Source organism: Amblyraja radiata, chromosome 17 (assembly GCF_010909765.2).
Source record: "Amblyraja radiata isolate CabotCenter1 chromosome 17, sAmbRad1.1.pri, whole genome shotgun sequence".
In the NCBI taxonomy this organism is placed as follows: Eukaryota; Metazoa; Chordata; class Chondrichthyes; order Rajiformes; family Rajidae; genus Amblyraja; species Amblyraja radiata.
The window spans coordinates 2506189-2524589 of record NC_045972.1 but is presented as its reverse complement, the minus strand read 5'-3'; the positions used below and the strand labels follow the sequence as shown (position 1 = coordinate 2524589).

At 47.6% G+C, this 18401-nt stretch overlaps 1 protein-coding gene across 1 annotated transcript in view; it reads right to left on the bottom strand.

Annotated features, from left to right (window-relative positions):
- Positions 1-8012: 8012 nt before the first annotated feature.
- LOC116982966 overlaps positions 8013-18401 on the bottom strand; it is a 230634-nt gene continuing 220245 nt past the window's right edge. Inside the window, exon 6 of the mRNA XM_033036499.1 lies at positions 8013-8121. Within this exon, the coding sequence (XP_032892390.1) occupies positions 8033-8121 (89 nt within the window). The 3' untranslated portion in view covers positions 8013-8032. The remainder of the gene's footprint in view (positions 8122-18401) is intronic.

Genomic DNA, 18401 nt, shown 5'->3' with positions numbered 1-18401 from the left:
ATTCAAGGTCTTACATAGACTACACTTCTCTAAAATAAAACTAAATAGAATCTTCCCACAAATCTCTCCTATTTGTGATAAATGTCTACATTTAGGGGCTAATTTAACACATACGTTTGCAAACTGTATAAAACTTAAACATTTCTGGACAGATATTTTTGAAATAACTTCAGAAGTTATTAATACAAAACTGGACCCAGACACAAAATTAATAATACTTGGAATATCAGAACAAAGCTTAACACTCACAACAAACCAAAGAAACTTCCTCAATTACAGTATAATAACCGGAAAAAAATTAATATTAAAATTTTGGAAAGGCCCTACAACCCCCACAATTAAAATGTGGATTACGGAAATGTCGGAGACCCTATACTTAGAAAGAATTAGACTTGTCTTAATGGACAAACAAGATCTTTTCCATAAAATTTGGGCTCCATTCATTAACTATCTGAAGGGATAGATTGGCACAGCACGAGCACCCAGCTGAAACTTGAACTCAGGAACAGATGAAAAGCTATACTTTATAACCTACGAACCTATCTCTCCATTGATGTATTACAGGTAACCCATTCCACCTCCCTTGTTTTTCTGTTGTGTTTTTTTTTTAATTTGTAACTTTCTACCCTCTCTTTTTCTCGCTTTCTATAAAAAATAAAAATACTAGAAGCAGAAGTAATTGATAATGGAAAATGTTAATAATGTATGACTGATGTATATGAAAAGTTTTTTTTTTACTATAATATGTAACTACATTTTATAATATGTCTACTTCTAATAAATAAATTAAAAAAAAATTTTAAAAATGGTATTACCTGCCTCCAAGTTAAAGGGGGAGGAGTGTTAGGTATGTGATAATTAGCATGTAATTAGCATATGTAATGAGTGTCTTGTCATATGTTGTGCAAGTACGCATGTACGGGAGACTCAAGGTGGCCTCCTGTAGTAAAGAAGCTTGTATGATTACTCCCGTGTCCGAGCCTTTATTCAAGTGTGCTAAGCATCCCGAATACACCTCCTACCAAGGCCCCTCCTTTCAACATCTCCACTGACATCCTTACCCCTCCTCCACACTGCTTCCTCTCCCAGTTTGACCTGGTCACCCCTACTGAAATCTCCAAACCCACTACCTGCTCCCTCGACCCTCTCCCCACTCCCCTGCTGAAGTCCTGCCTCCCCGTTCTCTGCCCATACCTCACTAATCTCTTCAACTCCTCATTGTCCCAAGGAATTGTCCCATCCGCTTTCAAAACAGCTGCTGTCACACCAATCTTAAAGAAACCTGGTCTGGATCCCTCCTCTCTCATTAACTACCGCCCAATCTCAAACCTCCCCTTTCTTTCAAAAACCCTGGAGCGTATCGTTGCGTCACAACTTCATTCCCACCTCCTTGCGTATAACCTATTTGAACCCCTCCAATCTGGCTTTCGCCCCCTCCATAGCACAGAAACTGCTCTCCTCAAAGTCCTCAACGACCTCCTCACCTCTGCTGACACTGGTTCCCTCAACATCCTCATCCTCCTCGACCTGAGCGCAGCCTTCGATACAGTGAACCATAACATCCTGCTCACCAGGCTCAAAGACCTCGGCATTGAAGGTTCTGCACTCAGCTGGCTCCGTTCCTACCTTTCCAACAGATCCCACTTCATCTCTCTCCATAACCACACCTCTGCTACAGCCACAGTCACTCAAGGCGTTCCCCAAGGCTCCGTACTCGGCCCCCTCCTCTTCATCATCTACATCCCCCCCCCTGGTCAGATACTCCACCACTTCAACCTGGACTTCCACTGTTACGCCGATGACACCCAGATCTACCTCGGCACCAAATCCCCCCACAACCCCCCCCCCTCTCCCATATCAACACCAGTTTGTCAGCTATAAAAACCTGGATGCAACATAACTTCCTCAAACTCAACAGCGATGAAACAGAATTCCTCCTCATAGGCTCCAAATCCACACTCAGCAAAATCAATAACCCCACTCTCACCATCGACGGCACCACTGTCTCCCCATCTCCCCAGGCCCGCAACCTTCGCGTGATCTTTGATTCCACCCTCTCCCTTGAGCCTCACGTCCGCCATGTCATTAAAACCTCCTTCTTTCACCTCCGCAACATCGCCAAAATCAGACCCTCTCTCACACCTCCTGCTGCTGAAAGACTCATCTATGCCTTCATCTCCTCCCGACTGGACTATTGCAACTCACTTCTCCTTGGCATCAGCTCCACCTACATCAACCGACTCCAACTGGTCCAGAACGCAGCTGCCCGACTCATCACCCACACCAAATCCTGGCATCACATCACTCCAGTCCTCAAACAACTTCACTGGCTTCCCATCTCCCACCGGATCACCTACAAAATCCTGGTCCTCACCTACAAAGCCCTCCACCATCTGGCCGCCCCATATCTCACTGACCTCCTCTCCCCCTACCAACCCTCACGGTCCCTCAGATCCACATCAGCCGGTCTCCTCTACATCCACAAGTCCAACCTCCGCAGTTTTGGGGACAGAGCCTTCTCCAGGGCAGCTCCCAGGCTCTGGAACTCCCTCCCCCAACTGATCCGCGATTCCCTGTCGCTCACCATCTTCCAGTCCCGCCTCAAGACCCATCTCTTAACCTCTGCCTATCCTTAGCCCCACGTCCCCCTCCCTTTTCATGTGCTTGAATTGCCTCATATTGTGTTTTGAATTGAATTCTGTCTTTAATTTGTGTACTAGTCATGTCTCTACTATTTATTTCATTCCGCTTACATGTTTTTCCTCTACTTGCTAAATTTTTGTAAGGTGTCCTTGAGACTCTTGAAAAGCGCCCATAAATAAAATTTATTATTTTTATTATTATTACAACATGTACTATGAAAGTTTCCCAAATCCTCTGGCTTCCGGCTACTCTTTGCTGTGTTATACATCTTTTCTTTTAGTTTTATTCTTGCTAGGATCCAGTCTACATTGGCCAGCTCCCCTCTCATGCCTTCATAGTCCCCTTTGTTTAACTGCATCACTGCCACTTCCGATTTAACGTTCTCAAATAAAGCCGTCTTTGGTTTCAAAACGCTAAAGCTGCCTTTGGTTTCAAAACACTAAAGCTGACTAAGGTTTGAAAACGCTAAAGCTGCCTAAGGTTTGAAAAAGCTAAAGCCACCTTTGGTTTCAAAACGCTAAAGCCACCTTTGGTTTGAAAACGCTAAAGCCGCCTTTGGATTGAAAACGCAAAAGCCGCCTTTGGTTTGAAAACGCTAAATTTGCCTCAGGTTTGAAAACGCTAAAGCCGCTTTTGCTTTCAAAACGCTAAAGCTGCCTTTGGTTTGAAAACGCTAAAGTTGCCTTTGGTTTCAAAAAGCTCAAGTTGCCTAAGGTTTGAAAACGCTAAAGCTGCCTTTGGTTTCAAAACACTAAAGCTGCCGGCTATTGAATCCAACCCCGTCAAAAGCGAGATGGATACAAAAAGCTGCTGTAACTCAGTGGGTCGGGCAGCATCTCTGGAGTCTGAAGAAGGGCGTTGTCCTGAAATGTCACCCATTCCTTCTCTCCAGAGGCACCGCCCAACCCGCTGAGTTACTCTAGCTTTTTGTGTCTATCATTGGTTTAAAACACCATCTCCAGTTCCTTCCCACACACGTTTCAAGCAAATCGAATGCTCCCATCAAACAGACAGAATCAGGTCAATGATTATGGTCAAGAGATGGACAGACCCCTCCATGGACCCACACTGCTGACTGACCTTCACTCCACAAACCCAAAGCTCAGAGCCACGGTGACACTGGTGCAAAGATTAGTCAACCTAGGGTACAGAATCAGAGGGCTGTTCTGTGGATGTATCTGTGGTAGAGTGTGGGCAGGCTATCTTGTAGTCTGTGGATCGAAGGGCCGAATGGCCTACTCCTGCACCATTTGTCTATGCTTATTTCTGTTTCTAGTGGGTTTATCTGGGGTACTACAAGTGGGTTGGCCTGTGGTGGGTTTACCTGGGGTACAATAAATGGGTTATCATTTTTTAAGTTTAGTTTAAAGACACAGCACTGAAACAGGCCCTTCGGCCCACCTAGTCAGCACCGGCCAACGATTCCTGCCCACTAACACTACCCTACACAGACTAGAGTCATAGAGTGATACCATTTGGAAACAGGCCTTTCGGCCCAACTTGCCCACACCGACCAACAATGTTCCAGCTACACTAGTCCCACTTGACTGCCCTTAGTCCATATTCCTCCAAACCTGTCCTATCCATGTACCTATCTAATTGTTTTTTAAAACGATGGGATAGTCTCAGCCTCAACTACCTCCTCTGGCAACTTGTTCCATACACCCACCACCTTATGTGTGAAAACATTACCCTTCGGATTCCTATTAAATCTTTTCCCCTTCACCTTGAACATATGTCCTCTGGTCCTCGATTCCCCTACTCTCAGCAAGAAACTGTGCATCTACCCGATCTATTCCTCTCATGATTTTGTATACCTTTATAAGATCTCCCCTCATCCTGCTGCGCTCCATGGAATAGAGACCCAGCCTACTCAACCTCTCCCCATAGCTCACACCCTCTAGTCCTGACAACATTCTCGTAAATCTTCTCTGAACCCTTTCAAGCTTGACAATAATTTCCCTATAACATGGTGCCCCAAACTGAATGCAATATTCTAAATGCGGTCTCACCAACGTCTTATACAACTGCAACATGACCTCCCAGTTTCCACAATCAAATCTCTGACTGATGAAGGCCAATGTGCCAAATCTTTTTTGACCACCTTATCTATGTGCAACTTGATCCTCAAGGAATCATGAACCTATACTCCTAGATCCCTCTGCTCTACAACACTACCCAGAGGCCTACCATTTACTGTGTAGGTCCTGCCCTTGTTCAATGTCCCAAAATGCAACATCTCACACATCTCTGTATTAAATCTTAAACCTAATCGAACTGTGGTCACTGGACCCAAAAGGCTCCTCCACACACACTTCATTAACTTGCCTTCCCAATTTCCCAATACTAGATCCAGTGTTGCCCTCTCACGTGTGGGGGCCTCCACATACTGTTTAAGAAAACTCTCCTGAACACGTTTGAGGAATTGCACCCCATTTAAATCCTTCACGCTATGATTTCCCCAGTCTATATTGGGAAAGTTAAAATCCCCTACTACAACAACCTTATTTGACCAGCAGCTGTCTGCAATCTCCTGGCACATTTGTTCTTCTAATTCCCGTTGACTATTCGGGGGTCTGTAGTACACCCCCAACAAGGCGATCATCCCTTTCTTGTTCCTCAGCTCCACCCATAGAGCCTCACTAAACGAACCGTCCGTAATGTCACCTCTGAACACTGCCGTGACATCCTCCTTACCCAACAATGCAACCCCCCTCCTCTTTTTCCCTCACCCCTGTCTGCCCTGAAGCTCCTGTACCCCGGGAACATTGAGCTGCCAGTCCTGCCCCTCCCTTAAGCAGGTTTCAGTCATGGCTACAAGGTCCCAGTCGCTCGTACCTATCCATGCCCTCAGCTCATCTGCCTTCCCCGTCAGGCCCCTTTACGTGCAGTTTAAACCAACCCTCCTTCCTCGATCTCTGCCATTCACCTGCCTATTTTGACCGGGGTACTTATTGTGGATGATCAGCCATGATCACATTGCTGGCTTGAAGGGCTGAATGGCCCACTCCTGCACCTATGCTCTATTGTCTATTTATCGGTGGTTCAGTGTGACTGGGTGTCCTGTGGGAGGGTGTGTTCAGTACAGAGGTGGGGAGGAGGCAGTGGGGATGGGTGTGACCAGGTGGAGGAAGGGAGTCTGTGGATCCCCGGAGCACGTACCTGGACAGAGTAAAGACATCGATCAAGGAGATGGCCGTTGTTAACTGGTACCAGGCTGTGCCCAACCACCAGTACACCAGGGGCAGAGCTTTTTCTGAAAGAGACAGCAACACAATATTAGACAACGTTGGGCCCCGATGCTTCACATCAGTGGAAGCGGAGAGAGCTCAGACTCTCCAACACGGAACGCAATGATACTGTGGAACCAAGTCAGGCTGAGAGACCTTCTCCCCTGCAGGGACCACCACAGAAAGTCCACCGCAAGCTGGTGGCAGGAGAACCTAGGGGAGCTTTAGGGAACCTAAGAAAAAAATAGGTCGCAGGGATATCAACGGGCAACAGCACTGATGGGGTACTCCAGAGGCCACAACGGGCCGAATGGCCTCCTTTTGTGTCCAGACTAAATAAACGGGAGTTTGTCAATGACACTTCCACCGAGCAGGGAGTATCACATTTCAACACAGAGAGATTGTCTGGTTGTGGATGGATAGCAGCCCCCTCTGTCCCAGTCAATCTTATCCCACAACCAACATGGGCAAAGAGAGGCACAAAAAGCTGGAGTAACTCAGCGGGACAGGCAGCATCTCTGGAGAAAAGGAATAGGTGACGTTTCCACGCCGTTTCTCTAAACTAAATTAAAGGAAGGATGTCAAAAGCCTAAGATAGACACAAAGTTCTGGAGTAACTCAGCGGGTCAGGCAGCATCTCTGTCTGAAAAAGGATGGGTGATGTTTCGGGTGGGGACCTTTCTTCAGACTTCAAGCCGAAGAATTGATTTAGAGAGTGTCTAGAATTACAGTAAAGAGTAATTTGGAAAAGTTAGGAGTCCTGTCGGAACAGAAAAGGTAAAAGAGATGACCCATCAAACGTTCAAGATTGTAGCAGGGTTTTACACGAGAAAGGTTTTGCTATTGAGGGATCAATAAACAGAGGTCACAGCATCAATACTGACAGGATCCAGAATATTCTCTCCAAAACGCTGCAGGAAATGGATTCATTCATGATTTTAAGTGGATGGATACACAGGGAGTTGCTGCTGATACAACCTGGAGATTGCAATGGAACGATGCTCTTTAGCAGAAGCTGCATCACTTTCCACACCTTGCTGAACAGGCGCTATGCAGGGGGAGTTTGTGTCGTCAAATGGCAGCACCCTATTTTTGTGTGTGTGTGTGTGTGCGTGTGTGTGTGCGTGCGTGCGTGTGAGTCTATGAGTGTGAGTGTGAGTGAGTGAGTGTGTGAGTGAGTGAGTGACTGAGTGAATGGCGATTAGCTGCCCCAAATAACAGCTCAGTCCCCCTGATGTAACCCAGCCAGCATCTGGGAAATCTACAATCCTGTACAACACGTTCAGCTCCTGCCCAGTGTCAGTCCACGGCCCACTCACCCACCCACAGCCCACCTCACTAACAGCCCCTCACCTGCCCCAGTAACGGGACCCTCACACCCCACCAACTCCATTTACCCTCTCAACCGTCAGCCCGCTTACATGTCCCTCACCCCCTTCCCAGTAACAGCACATACACCCATCCCATGTCCCACACCCGCGTCTTGTAATAGCCCACTCAACCTTACCCTCCCCCACACCCCCCAACATCCTCCACTCACCCCTCTCCTGTCCGCCTCCCAGCACCCGGCGGGATAGGCAAAGTCTCACAGCAGCTGTGCGGTGATCGCTGGTCAGCGCGGACTCGTTGGGCCAAAGGGCTCGTTTCCAACTAAAACTGAGATACTGTAGCACGAGTCTCCGACGTGCACCAGTGATCGCAGTACTTTAAACCAAGGAGAAGCCTTAACCAGTCTGTTGGAGGGAAGGGTTAAGGCTTTAAGAACACTGACGTCAAAAGATAATTTGACATTAGGAGAATTAGTCCATTCGGCCCATCAAGTCTACTCCGACATTCCACCATGGCAGAACTATCTCTCCCTGCTGACCCCATTCTCCTGTGTTCTCCCCGTAACCCCTGTACTAATGAAGAATCTGTCTATCTCTGCCTTAAATATATCGACTGACTTGGCCTCCACAGCCTTCAGTGGCAATGAATTCCACTGATTCACCAGCCTCTGACTAAAGAAATGTGCCGGTGCCCTGCTTCCACCCCCCGCGCTGCCCTCCCCGGACACGTACCGACGGGCTCCTGACAGCCGCTGCTGCTGCCGAGGTGCAGAGAGCGCTGAGAGTGCTGAGAGCACTTGGAGGAGTTGCTGACGTTGCTGATGTAGCTACTCAGACTGTTGACTGAACTGTTGGACGGTGAACGTTTGACACCAGGCACAGGTCCCGGCCTCTTGCTGTTTGACCTTTTCTTGTGCAACCTGAAACGATAAAGGGCAATGATTTAGGACGGAGGCAGACCAGGACTGCGAAAGAGAAGCAAAAAAAGTAACAATGATAAACGAAAATGAGAAGCTGGTGCGACTTGGGTAGGGGAGGGATGGAGAGAGTCGCTTGTCAGTGCTAGGAAAGGGGGGGAGGGGGAAAGAAGATTGGTTCACACGGGGAAGAAATATCATGATTCTCTCTCTCCCTCCCCCTCTCCTCAAGGAACTGCAGTTGCTGGTTTATAACAAAAAGTCACAAAGTGCTGGAGTAACTCAGCGGGTCAGGCAGCGCCTGTTCACGTTCCCTCCAACATCCCTCATGAGCCCATCAACCGAAAAGGCTTGATCAACAACTTATTGGCACGGCAACCCTGCCCTTGGCCTATGGAAGTTATACCCTGCATCCAATCATCCTCCACCTGAGATTCCAAGCAGGAAAGAAGAGGCTGTTGGAACTTTCCTTGAGGTTTTGTCTAGAAGTTTTTCCTGTAGGGAAAGGTTCAGTTGGGGTTGGGGGGAGGGAGGAATGGGAGGGAGGGAAGGGGGCGATTGGGAGGGGAACCCGTGCTGCGGGAGGAGAGGGAAGGGGGGTGGGGGGAGGGTTGGAGTTGTGATACACAGCTCCCTGAGTGAGGTACGAGGGTGGAGGCTGCATCTTTACTGTTAGAAAGGAGCATAGCTCAGAGAGTAAAGAGCGAGAGGGAGGGGGGGAACGAGACAAGAGAGAGTTAGAGAGACATACCTGACGGGAGTCTCCATGTAAGAGGGAGCGCCGGATTTGGTGGAGCCGCCGCTGCTGCTGGAGGCGGCGTCGTTGTGCTGGTTGTAGCCGCTGGTGGCCAGACGGGGACTGAGGAGGATGCTATGAGAATGCAGGGCGACTTGGACAGGTTGGGTGTGTGGACAGATGCATAGCAGATGCAGTTTAACGTGGATAAATGTGAGGTTATCCACTTTGGTCACAAAAACAGGAAGGCAGATTATCTAAATGGTGTCAAGTTGGGAAAAGGGGAAGTACAACAGGATCTGGGGGTCATTGTTCATCAGCCAATGAAAGGAACCATGCAGATACAGGAGGCAGTGATGAAAGCAAATGGCATGTTGGCCTTCATAACAAGAGGAGTTGAATATTGGAGCAAAGAGGTCCTTCTGCAGTTGTACAGGGCCCTAGTGAGACCATACCTGGAGTATTGTGTGGAGTTTTAATCTCTAAATTTGAGGAAGGACATTCTTGCTATTGAGGGAGTGCAACGTAGGTTCACAACGTTAATTCCCGGGATGACGGGACTGTCATATGCTGAGAGAATGGAGCGGCTGGGCTTGTATACTCTGGAATTTAGAGTTGTGAGTCTGTGGAATTCTCTGCCTCAGAGGGCGGTGGAGGCCGGTTCACTGGATACTTTCAAGAGAGAGCTAGATAGGGCTCTTGAAGATAGAGGAGTCAGGGAATATGGGGAGAAGGCAGGAACTGGGTACTGATTGTGGAAGATTAGCCATGTTCACATTGAATGGCGGTGCTGGCTTGAAGTGCCGAATAGTCTACTCCTGCACCTATTATTGGGGAATCTACAACTAGGGGACAGAGGCGTGGGTGACAGGAGAATGATTTTACGGGCAACCTGAGGGGCAACCTTTCCAACAGAGAGTGGAGGGGACATGGAACGAACTGCCAGAGGAGTTGATTTACAGTGTTTAAACGATGTTTGGTGAGGGATATGGATTGGAAAGGTTTAGAGGGTTATGGGCCAAACACAGGCAAATGGGAGCAGCCTGGGAAGGCTCCTTTGTCAGCATGGACGAGGAGTAGGGCTGAAGGACCTGTTTCTCTGTTTTATGTCTCTTTCAATGGAGGGTCGGTGACCTGACACATTAATGGGGTCAGACCTACAAAGCCTACAAAGCGTCTCCCGTTTTCATTTCGGACTTCCAGCATCTGCGCGTTTTGCTTTTCAACTGGCTAGCGCCAGCCAGCACCAGCTGCAGGGGCAACTCTGCTTCCACTCAACATGCGAGGCTGTGCCCAAACAGCAGATAACATCTCAGACAACACAAGGCACAGGCCACGTGACAACTGGCAAAGATTCCCACAACACTGCATCTCAGTTTAGCTCAGTATATTTCAGAGATACAGCGTGGAAACTAGGCCCTTCCGCTCACCAAGTCCATGCCGACCAGCGATCCCCACACATTAACACTACCCCACACAGGCTAGGGTCAATTTACACGTATACCAAGCCAATTAATCTACAAACCCCTACGTCTTTGGAGTGTGGGAGGAAACCAAAGATCTCGGAGACAACCCACGCGGTCACGGGGAGAACGTACAAACTCCATACAGACAGCGCCTGTAGTCGGGATGGAACCCGGGTCTCTGGCACTGTAAGGCAGCAACTCTACCGCTGTGCCACCATTCACAGAAATATACACGGCAGAGCTTCGTTTCAGAGCACTGTTCCCTCCAGCTCACCATTGCCCTGGCTTCCTGGCATCTGATGACGGGGCAGAGCATTTTGTGGGCAGCAATCATCAAAAATGGGCATCATCAGAAGGGATGGGAGAGTAACCACACACACAGCAAGTCTCTGGATACAGCACGTGGCAGGCCAATTGTCTGATTAATAGAACGATCATCAACTGTGACGTGGAGACGATGTTTCCACTAGTGGGAGAGTCTAGGACCCGAGGTCATAGCCTCGGAATTAAAAGACGTTCCTTTAGGAAGGAGATAAGGAGGTATTTCTTCAGTCAGAGGGGTGTGAATTTGTGGAATTCATTGCCACAGAAGGCTGTGGAGGCGGTCAATGGATATTATTAAGGCAGAGATAGGTAGATTCTTGATTGGTACGGGTGTAAGGAGATATGGGGAGGAAATGGGGTTCAGAGAAAGAGATAGATCAGCCATGATTGAATGGCGAAGTAGACTTGATGGGCCGAATGGCCTAATTCTTCTCCAATCACTTATGAACTAATGAAACTGGGGTACTGTCCAATTCACCTCCACCCCATTGTGCACATTGGACAGTCTCTGGAACTGATGCACTACAATGCTGAGAACTATATTCTGCACTCTGTATCTTCCCCTTTGCTCAACCTATTGAACTTGATTTGGCTTGATTGTATTGATGAATATTTTGTATCTGATTTGATTGGATAGCTTACAAAACAAAGCTTTTCACTGTACGCCAGCACATGTAACAATACTAAAGTGAAACCTGAGGTACAGAAAGGATCCAGGAGCCTTGGCCCATCGAGTCCATGCTGACCATCAATCTCCCTTTTATACTAGTTCTATGTTCATTAGTTCATATGTTCAAGGAGCAGAATTGCCATTCGGCCCATCATTTACTACACCGTTGAATCATGGCTGATCTATCTTTCCCCATCAGCTCCATTCTCCCGCCTTCTCCCCATAACCCCAAAGCGACCTCCTTTTCACATCCACTCCCTTACACACTAGGGACAATTTACAGAGGCCAATAAAGCTACAAATCCACACGTCTTTGGGACTAGTTATAACTAGCTGTATCAAGTGTCTAACACATGGCTGCCTGCGCCCGCTGCCTGAACGGAAGATAGTCACAAATGCTTGAACAATCACCAATCCCCCTGCCCCTCGCTCTTCCCCCACTGGTCAGTAAACCCATTCCATTTCCATCATTTCTCCAGTTTCTTTGAGAAGTTTCACCGGATCTGCTTCCTTCTGTGTTTCAGAACAAATGTGACCAAAAACCAAGAAACCCAGAGGCAGCGCTGGTTGTTTCCTATCACTTGAGAGTTTAGGTACAGTGCGGAAACAAGCCTTCGACCCAACGAGTCCACACCGACCAGCAATCCCCGCACATTAACTCTACCCTACACACACTAGGGACAATTTTACATTTATACAAAGCCAATTAACCAACAAGTCTGTATGTCTTTGGAGCTTGGGAGGAAACGGAAGATCTTGGAGAAAACGCACGCGGTCTCGAGGAGAACATACAAACTCTGTAAATACAGCACCTGTAGTCGGGATCGAACCCTGGTCTCTGACGCTGCAAGGGCTGTAAGGCAGCAACTCTACACTGCGCCACCGTGCCACCCTTTTAAACCAGCACCGTCAACACAGTGACCTTGTCGTCCTTACTCATGACTTCTCCTCACTCATTATCCTTTGTGATTTTACACGTCTCCCCCAACCCCTCCTACTCAACCCCACCGGCCTGTCCACATGGCTTGTGTAGGAAGGAACTGCAGATGCTGCTTTACACCAAAGATGGACACAAAATGCTGGAGAAACTCAGCGGGACAGGCATCATCACTGGAGCGAAGGAATGGGTGACGTTTCCTGTCGAGATTCTTCTTCAGACTGATGTCAGGGGAGTGGGAGATATCCTTATCTATACATTTATAGATTTCCTTGTCTTTACACTTCCTTATCTATGTACCCCCCACTCCCCTGATATCTGTCTGAAAAGCGTCTAAACCAGAAACGTCACCCATTCCTTCTCTCCAGAGATGCTGCCTGTCCTGTAGAGTTACTCCAGCATTTTGTGTCTATCTAAGACAATACAGAGACCAGACAATCCAACTGGAACCAAGTGGAGCTTTACAGCCCCCACCTGACTGTGAGCCCATAAACAAGGCTTCCTCAACAGTCTAAAGGGCCTGTCCCACTTACGCTATTTTTTTCGGCGACTGCCGGCACCCGTCATAGTCGCAGTAGGTCGCCAAAAATGTTCAACACGGTGAAGATCTAGCGACGACCAGGAAAAGGTACGACTCTTTGGACGACTATTCACGACCATACAGGCGTCACGTGTCGACAGGTCTGGAGCCATGGGAGGGAGAGGCTGAGGCTGCGGTCTGGGGGAGGTTCTTGCCCCAGGTCCAGCTCCTCTCCCTGCCCACGGGCTCGGAGCAGCAGCCCCCGGACCCCACACCGGCTCGAACCCCAGCCCAGGGCCCGGAGCCGCACTCAGGGCCCAGTCCGTGTCTGTGTCTGCTCCTCAGCGACCAAAGCCCGGGCCCGGCTACAGCCCCGAGGCTCAGCCCACACCAGGCATCTTCCTTCACCTTCCCTCTTCTTTCCCCTCTCCTCCTCCCTCAATCACCTCTCCCTCCCTCAGTCACTCCCTTCCTCCCTCCATAACCCCTCTCCCTGCCTGCCTGCTTCCCCCACTCCTCACCTCTACCCTATCCCACCCCACACGATGTTTAATGTCAATGAGATTCGGATTCCCTGTGTGACGTTATTGTGAATGAAAACGGGAGAATTAGAATGAAACAGATTTTGTTTAGAATTTGATGTCAATGAGATTCGGGATTCCATCGTGATGTCATTGACAGGCAGGGCAAGTGGAAGCGGCTTTAAAAGTAGTTTTTGTAAAGTTACAAATGGCAATAACTTGTACAATACGTCTTTAAAGTAGCGGTTGGTTCATTCAGCGGTGCGGCGCCCCTGGGCTCTGACAGCGCTGCCGTGGGTCGGTGTTTAAGGGGAGGCAGTCAAGGGGGTGAGGCTGGGAGCCGCCCCCGTCCGCAGGGCCCCCGGCGCCGGGAGGAGCGGTCACCTGTGCGGGGCCAGGGACCGACATGACAGACAGACAGACAGACTCACCGAGCGATGGTCCCTGCAGGGTCCGAGCAGCAGAAGCTTCGCCGCGGCGTCGGGAACAAGGAGCGGGAGCGTGGCCACTTCACCCACTCCCCTTCTGGTCGCCACCCGTCCCCGCCGCACCTAGAGTATAATATAGTATAGTAGATGATGGTAGGGTAGAGTATAGCTGAGCTGAGCAGAGCAGACACCAGACACGACCTCCTCCAACGCCGTCTGTCTGTGTCTCTGTCTATGTCCCGCCCCCGATGCCGCTGCCCATTGTCTGCATCGTTCAAAATGCTACATTCTAGAGTGTTAGTTTGTGTCGCGGCTCCACCCCACCGGGGGGTGGGGACAGGAACCGTGACAACTGCGGCACCACCACCCCCACGTTCCAACCAGCACCACCCTCCCTGATACCCACCTCCACACAATGACCTCACTGACTATAAAAGATGAAATAGTGACACATTGGATAGCATCTGTTGTAGAATCAGTGTGTCCCACCACAGGGGCCTCATCAGGCACCTCTATACCCACAGAACTAGAGTGGAAGCAAGTCATCCTCATTCCTGAGAGAATACCAGTGAAGAATTGTTCACCCCCACTCAGGAAAGCACTTGGCATAAAAATTGTCCCTAGTATGTATAGGGTAGTGTTAACTTTAATCTCATCTATTGGTTGTAAAGTTGCTTCATCACTGTAGGGTGGATGTGGAAAGGATGTTTCCACTGGTGGGTGAGTCTAGGACCAGAGGCCATAGCCTCAGAATTAAAGGGTGTACCTTTAGAAATGAGGTGAGGAGGAACTTCATTGCCACAGAGGAGGCCAAGTCAGTGGATATTTTTAAGGCAGAGATAGACCAATTCTTGATTAGAACAGATGCCAAGGGTTATTTTGGGAACAGGGATGGGTTGTTGGGGTGGGGGTTGCTATGGCAGGAATCTGCAGTCTCGATCACTCAATGTTTTCTCCCAATTTACCTCAACCCTGCACAATGAGAAAACGTGCTACAATTTTCCAGCAGAGCCCATTGCTGCTTTTGGTTCATGGTGTGACAATTATTAAGTTAATGCAGAGAACAGGAGTTACTGAGACATGTTTAACACACTGCCCCCAACACAGATACTCTCACACCATTTACAAAGTATCAGGACAAGTACCTGAACCAGCAGGACCTCTGTATCGGGCAGTGTGATCAAATGCAACACAAAAATGCTTCCTCTGATTTCCTCTAAATCTTTCTTTGTTTTAAAACCTCAACCCTCTGGACTTAGGCACCTCTGTAAGCTACAGGCAAATGGGATAAGTTGTACAGGGATGGTTGACGTGGACGTGTTGGGCACAAAGGGCCTGTTTCTGTGCTATATGACTCCATAAGTGGATTTTAAAAATCTGAACTCAATTGATGATTTGACAAACATACTGGCAATCTACATCCAGGTGATGGGGAGCAGAAAGCGTCAGAGTTTGGTTAAAGCAGATGGAAGGAGCCCACTTTTCCTTAAGGAAGGATATTTTTGCTATGGAGGGAACACATCAAAAGTGCAGCAGATTAATTGTAGGGATGGCAGGGGTGACGTATGAAGAGCAATCTGGTCAATATTCACTGGAGTTTGGAAGGAATGATAATTTTATAGAAACATACAAAATTTAGAAGTTCTAACAGGACTGGAAAGATTAGAGGTAAGATGTTCCTGATGCTGGGGAGTTTCAGGACCAGGATCACAGTGCGAGGATAAGGCAAGGTCATGTAGAACTCAGAGGGGGAGAAATCTCTTCATCCAGAGTGGTGAACCAGAGGAATTCTCTATCATGGAAGGCAATTGAAATCAGATAGTTGAATATACTCATGAGTTAAATATTGTTCTTGTAGCTAGAGGGACCAAGAGGTATGGGGAGAAAGGTATGGGGAGTCCCCCAACTGGGGACTCAATTTGGATGATCAGCCATGATCACACTGAGGGGTTAAGTGCGCTTGAAGGGCCACATTGCTTACTCCTGTTCATAATTTCCATGTTTCTATTCCATATCCCACAACTGTGGTACTGAACAAGCACGCATGGTGGGCCAATACATGATGTTTTTGACATATACATCAATACCTTGCATTCTTCTGACTGGGAAGAACTGTTATGCAGACAGATTATGTCTCACATAAAACTGGGGCAAGCAGAAGACACACACTAGTCGTGGTTCCCCCAGCAGCAAATCTTGAAGTTGTGGACCTATAGGGTCCCTGTACCTTTCTGCCTCTAGGAGAGTATTCGAAGGTGACTGCTTTCAAGACAGAAGGGAGCAGCAGTACAAGGATTATATTCCTGAATGACAGCTCTGGGTGAGTGAGATTGGTACCACAGTGGAATGCCAAACAGACTAAGAATAGTCTTGGTCTCTAACGTCTCTGTGCAGTGCGTGTGGATCACACTGCCACCTAACAAGAGAAAACAGAATCATTATCATATCACTGAATGGACAAAGTTAATCATGAATCCTTCAAGAAATATGCAGGTTTGCAGAGAACTGCAAAACTCTGGCAGAGGGATTGGAAGGTTTTTGCTTGAGTGCTGACCACTAAGAAGAATTTTCCAATTTGTCCAAGAACTCAACACATCCAGCACAACTGCAGAAATAATTTAATGTTACAATCGCAATTGTTTAAGTAAACTTGAAAGCTAATTTTCATACAATGTCCAACAGGTTGGAGCACAGAATCCAGCTGAAACTTTAAAAGCACAACTGAATGGCCACCAGGTTTCAGTGGTTGGATAAGTAACCTCCCAAATCTCAACCATTTACTTGCTCTCATCATTTTTCCATTCAATACAACTATAATAAACAAGGAGCTGTTTTTGCAAAAAATTAAGTACAATGAGAAAGATTTCTGCAACATAAAATGGAAGCAAAACTTCTACCCGCTGACCAAGATATAAAAATATTGTTATTTGTGGGCAGTTGGCTGGGAACATGTGCAACCAATGACTGCTGTCTGCATATGTTCTTTTTCTCAATTATATAAAGCCATATAGCATTACATCTGACCTAGTTTAGAGAATAACCAGAAAGGACAATTTATTTTGTAGAACATATATTTTTCATAGATTGTAGAACATTTATTTACATCGCAGAAACAGGCCATTTTGTCCCACTGTGTCTGCACCGACCATGATGTCAGCCTAACTCATCCCATCTGAATGGACATGGTCTGCATCCCTCTACTCCCTGTCTGTACATGTATCTGTCCAAATGCCTTTTAAAGATTACTATTGTATCTGCTTCCACCACCTCCCCTGACAGCACACCTGCAGCTGTGCAAGAAAAACTTGCCTCACACATCTCCTTTAAACATCCCTCCCTCTCACCTTAACTCTATGCCCTCTCGTATTTGATATTTCCACCCTGGGGAAAAGACTGCCTACTCCATCTATATATCTCTCATAATTTTATATACTTCTATCTGGTCTCATCTCAGCCTCTGACGCTCCGGCAAAAACATTCCGTTTGTCCAACCTCCCCTTATAGCTAATATTCTATTGTAGCATTCTGTCTAATCCAGGCAGTATCCTGGTCATTCTGCAGATGGCTGAAACCTAAAGTAGATCTTCAGCTTTCTACACAATTCCAATTAAGTCCAATGTTAGCTTGAGAAGACCCAAGCTTCTATCCACATTTCAAACCATGAGCTTGTCTTCTTTTCTTGCACTTCTACAGGTGTTTAAGATTTCATTTGTCTGCCACTAGTTGCATCTCCACCGATCCAGCTGGTATCGACATTCATCTCAAATGTCTCTTGGTCTCCAGTCTATCTATTTTGTTCTCACTTTCTCTGCAACGTAAACTTTGCTTCAAGGAATAAAACTGGCTAACCAACAGAAGAGGGGAGCAATTAAATCAGGGCAGCACAGTGACGGATCGGTAGACCTCCTGCCTGACAGCACCAGAGACTTGTGTTTGATCCTAACTACAGGTTGCTGTCTGTACGGAGTGTGTACATTCTCCCTGTGACTGCATGGGTTTTCTCCGGGTGCTCTGGTATCCTCCCACACTCCAAAGATATCCAGGTTTGTAGGTTAATTGTAAGTTGTAAAATTGGCCAGAGGGCAGAATAAGACCCACCTTTTCTTCACACGCATTAAATGACCTGGAGTTCCAGATTTGCAGATGATACTGTGAACTGGGGATATTCATGGAATTGGAGGCAAATACAGAATTGGGTTTGAACAGGCTGGTTACAGCTGTAATTCAAATGTGAAATATTTCATTTTAGGAGGAAGAATAAGGCAATGCAAATTAATTCTAGTTTGGGCACAATTCTAAAAGGAATGAAGAAACAACAGTGTCTCTGGAATGGGTGACGTTTCGGGTCGAGACGCTTCATCAGACCTTCGCATCCCTCTTACACACGTGGGTGATATATGTGCCTAGTTTACTGAAAGAGGAAGTTTAGGATGTTGTTTAAAAACGCCTGTACTTTATAAATAACGGCTCAGGGTACAAGAACAAAGTGATGGGGAACTTTATAAAACTTTGTAAAACACAGGCTTGGCCACAGCTGGAGTGGTGCATCCAGTCCTGGCTGCCTTGCCCTCAGAAAGGCACGAAGCTTCGGAGAGAGTGCACAAGAGATTAACCAATGTGTTTGCAGGGATGGTGGAGCAGTGGACAGAATGAAGATGGCCAATGGTGCCCCAGGGCAAGG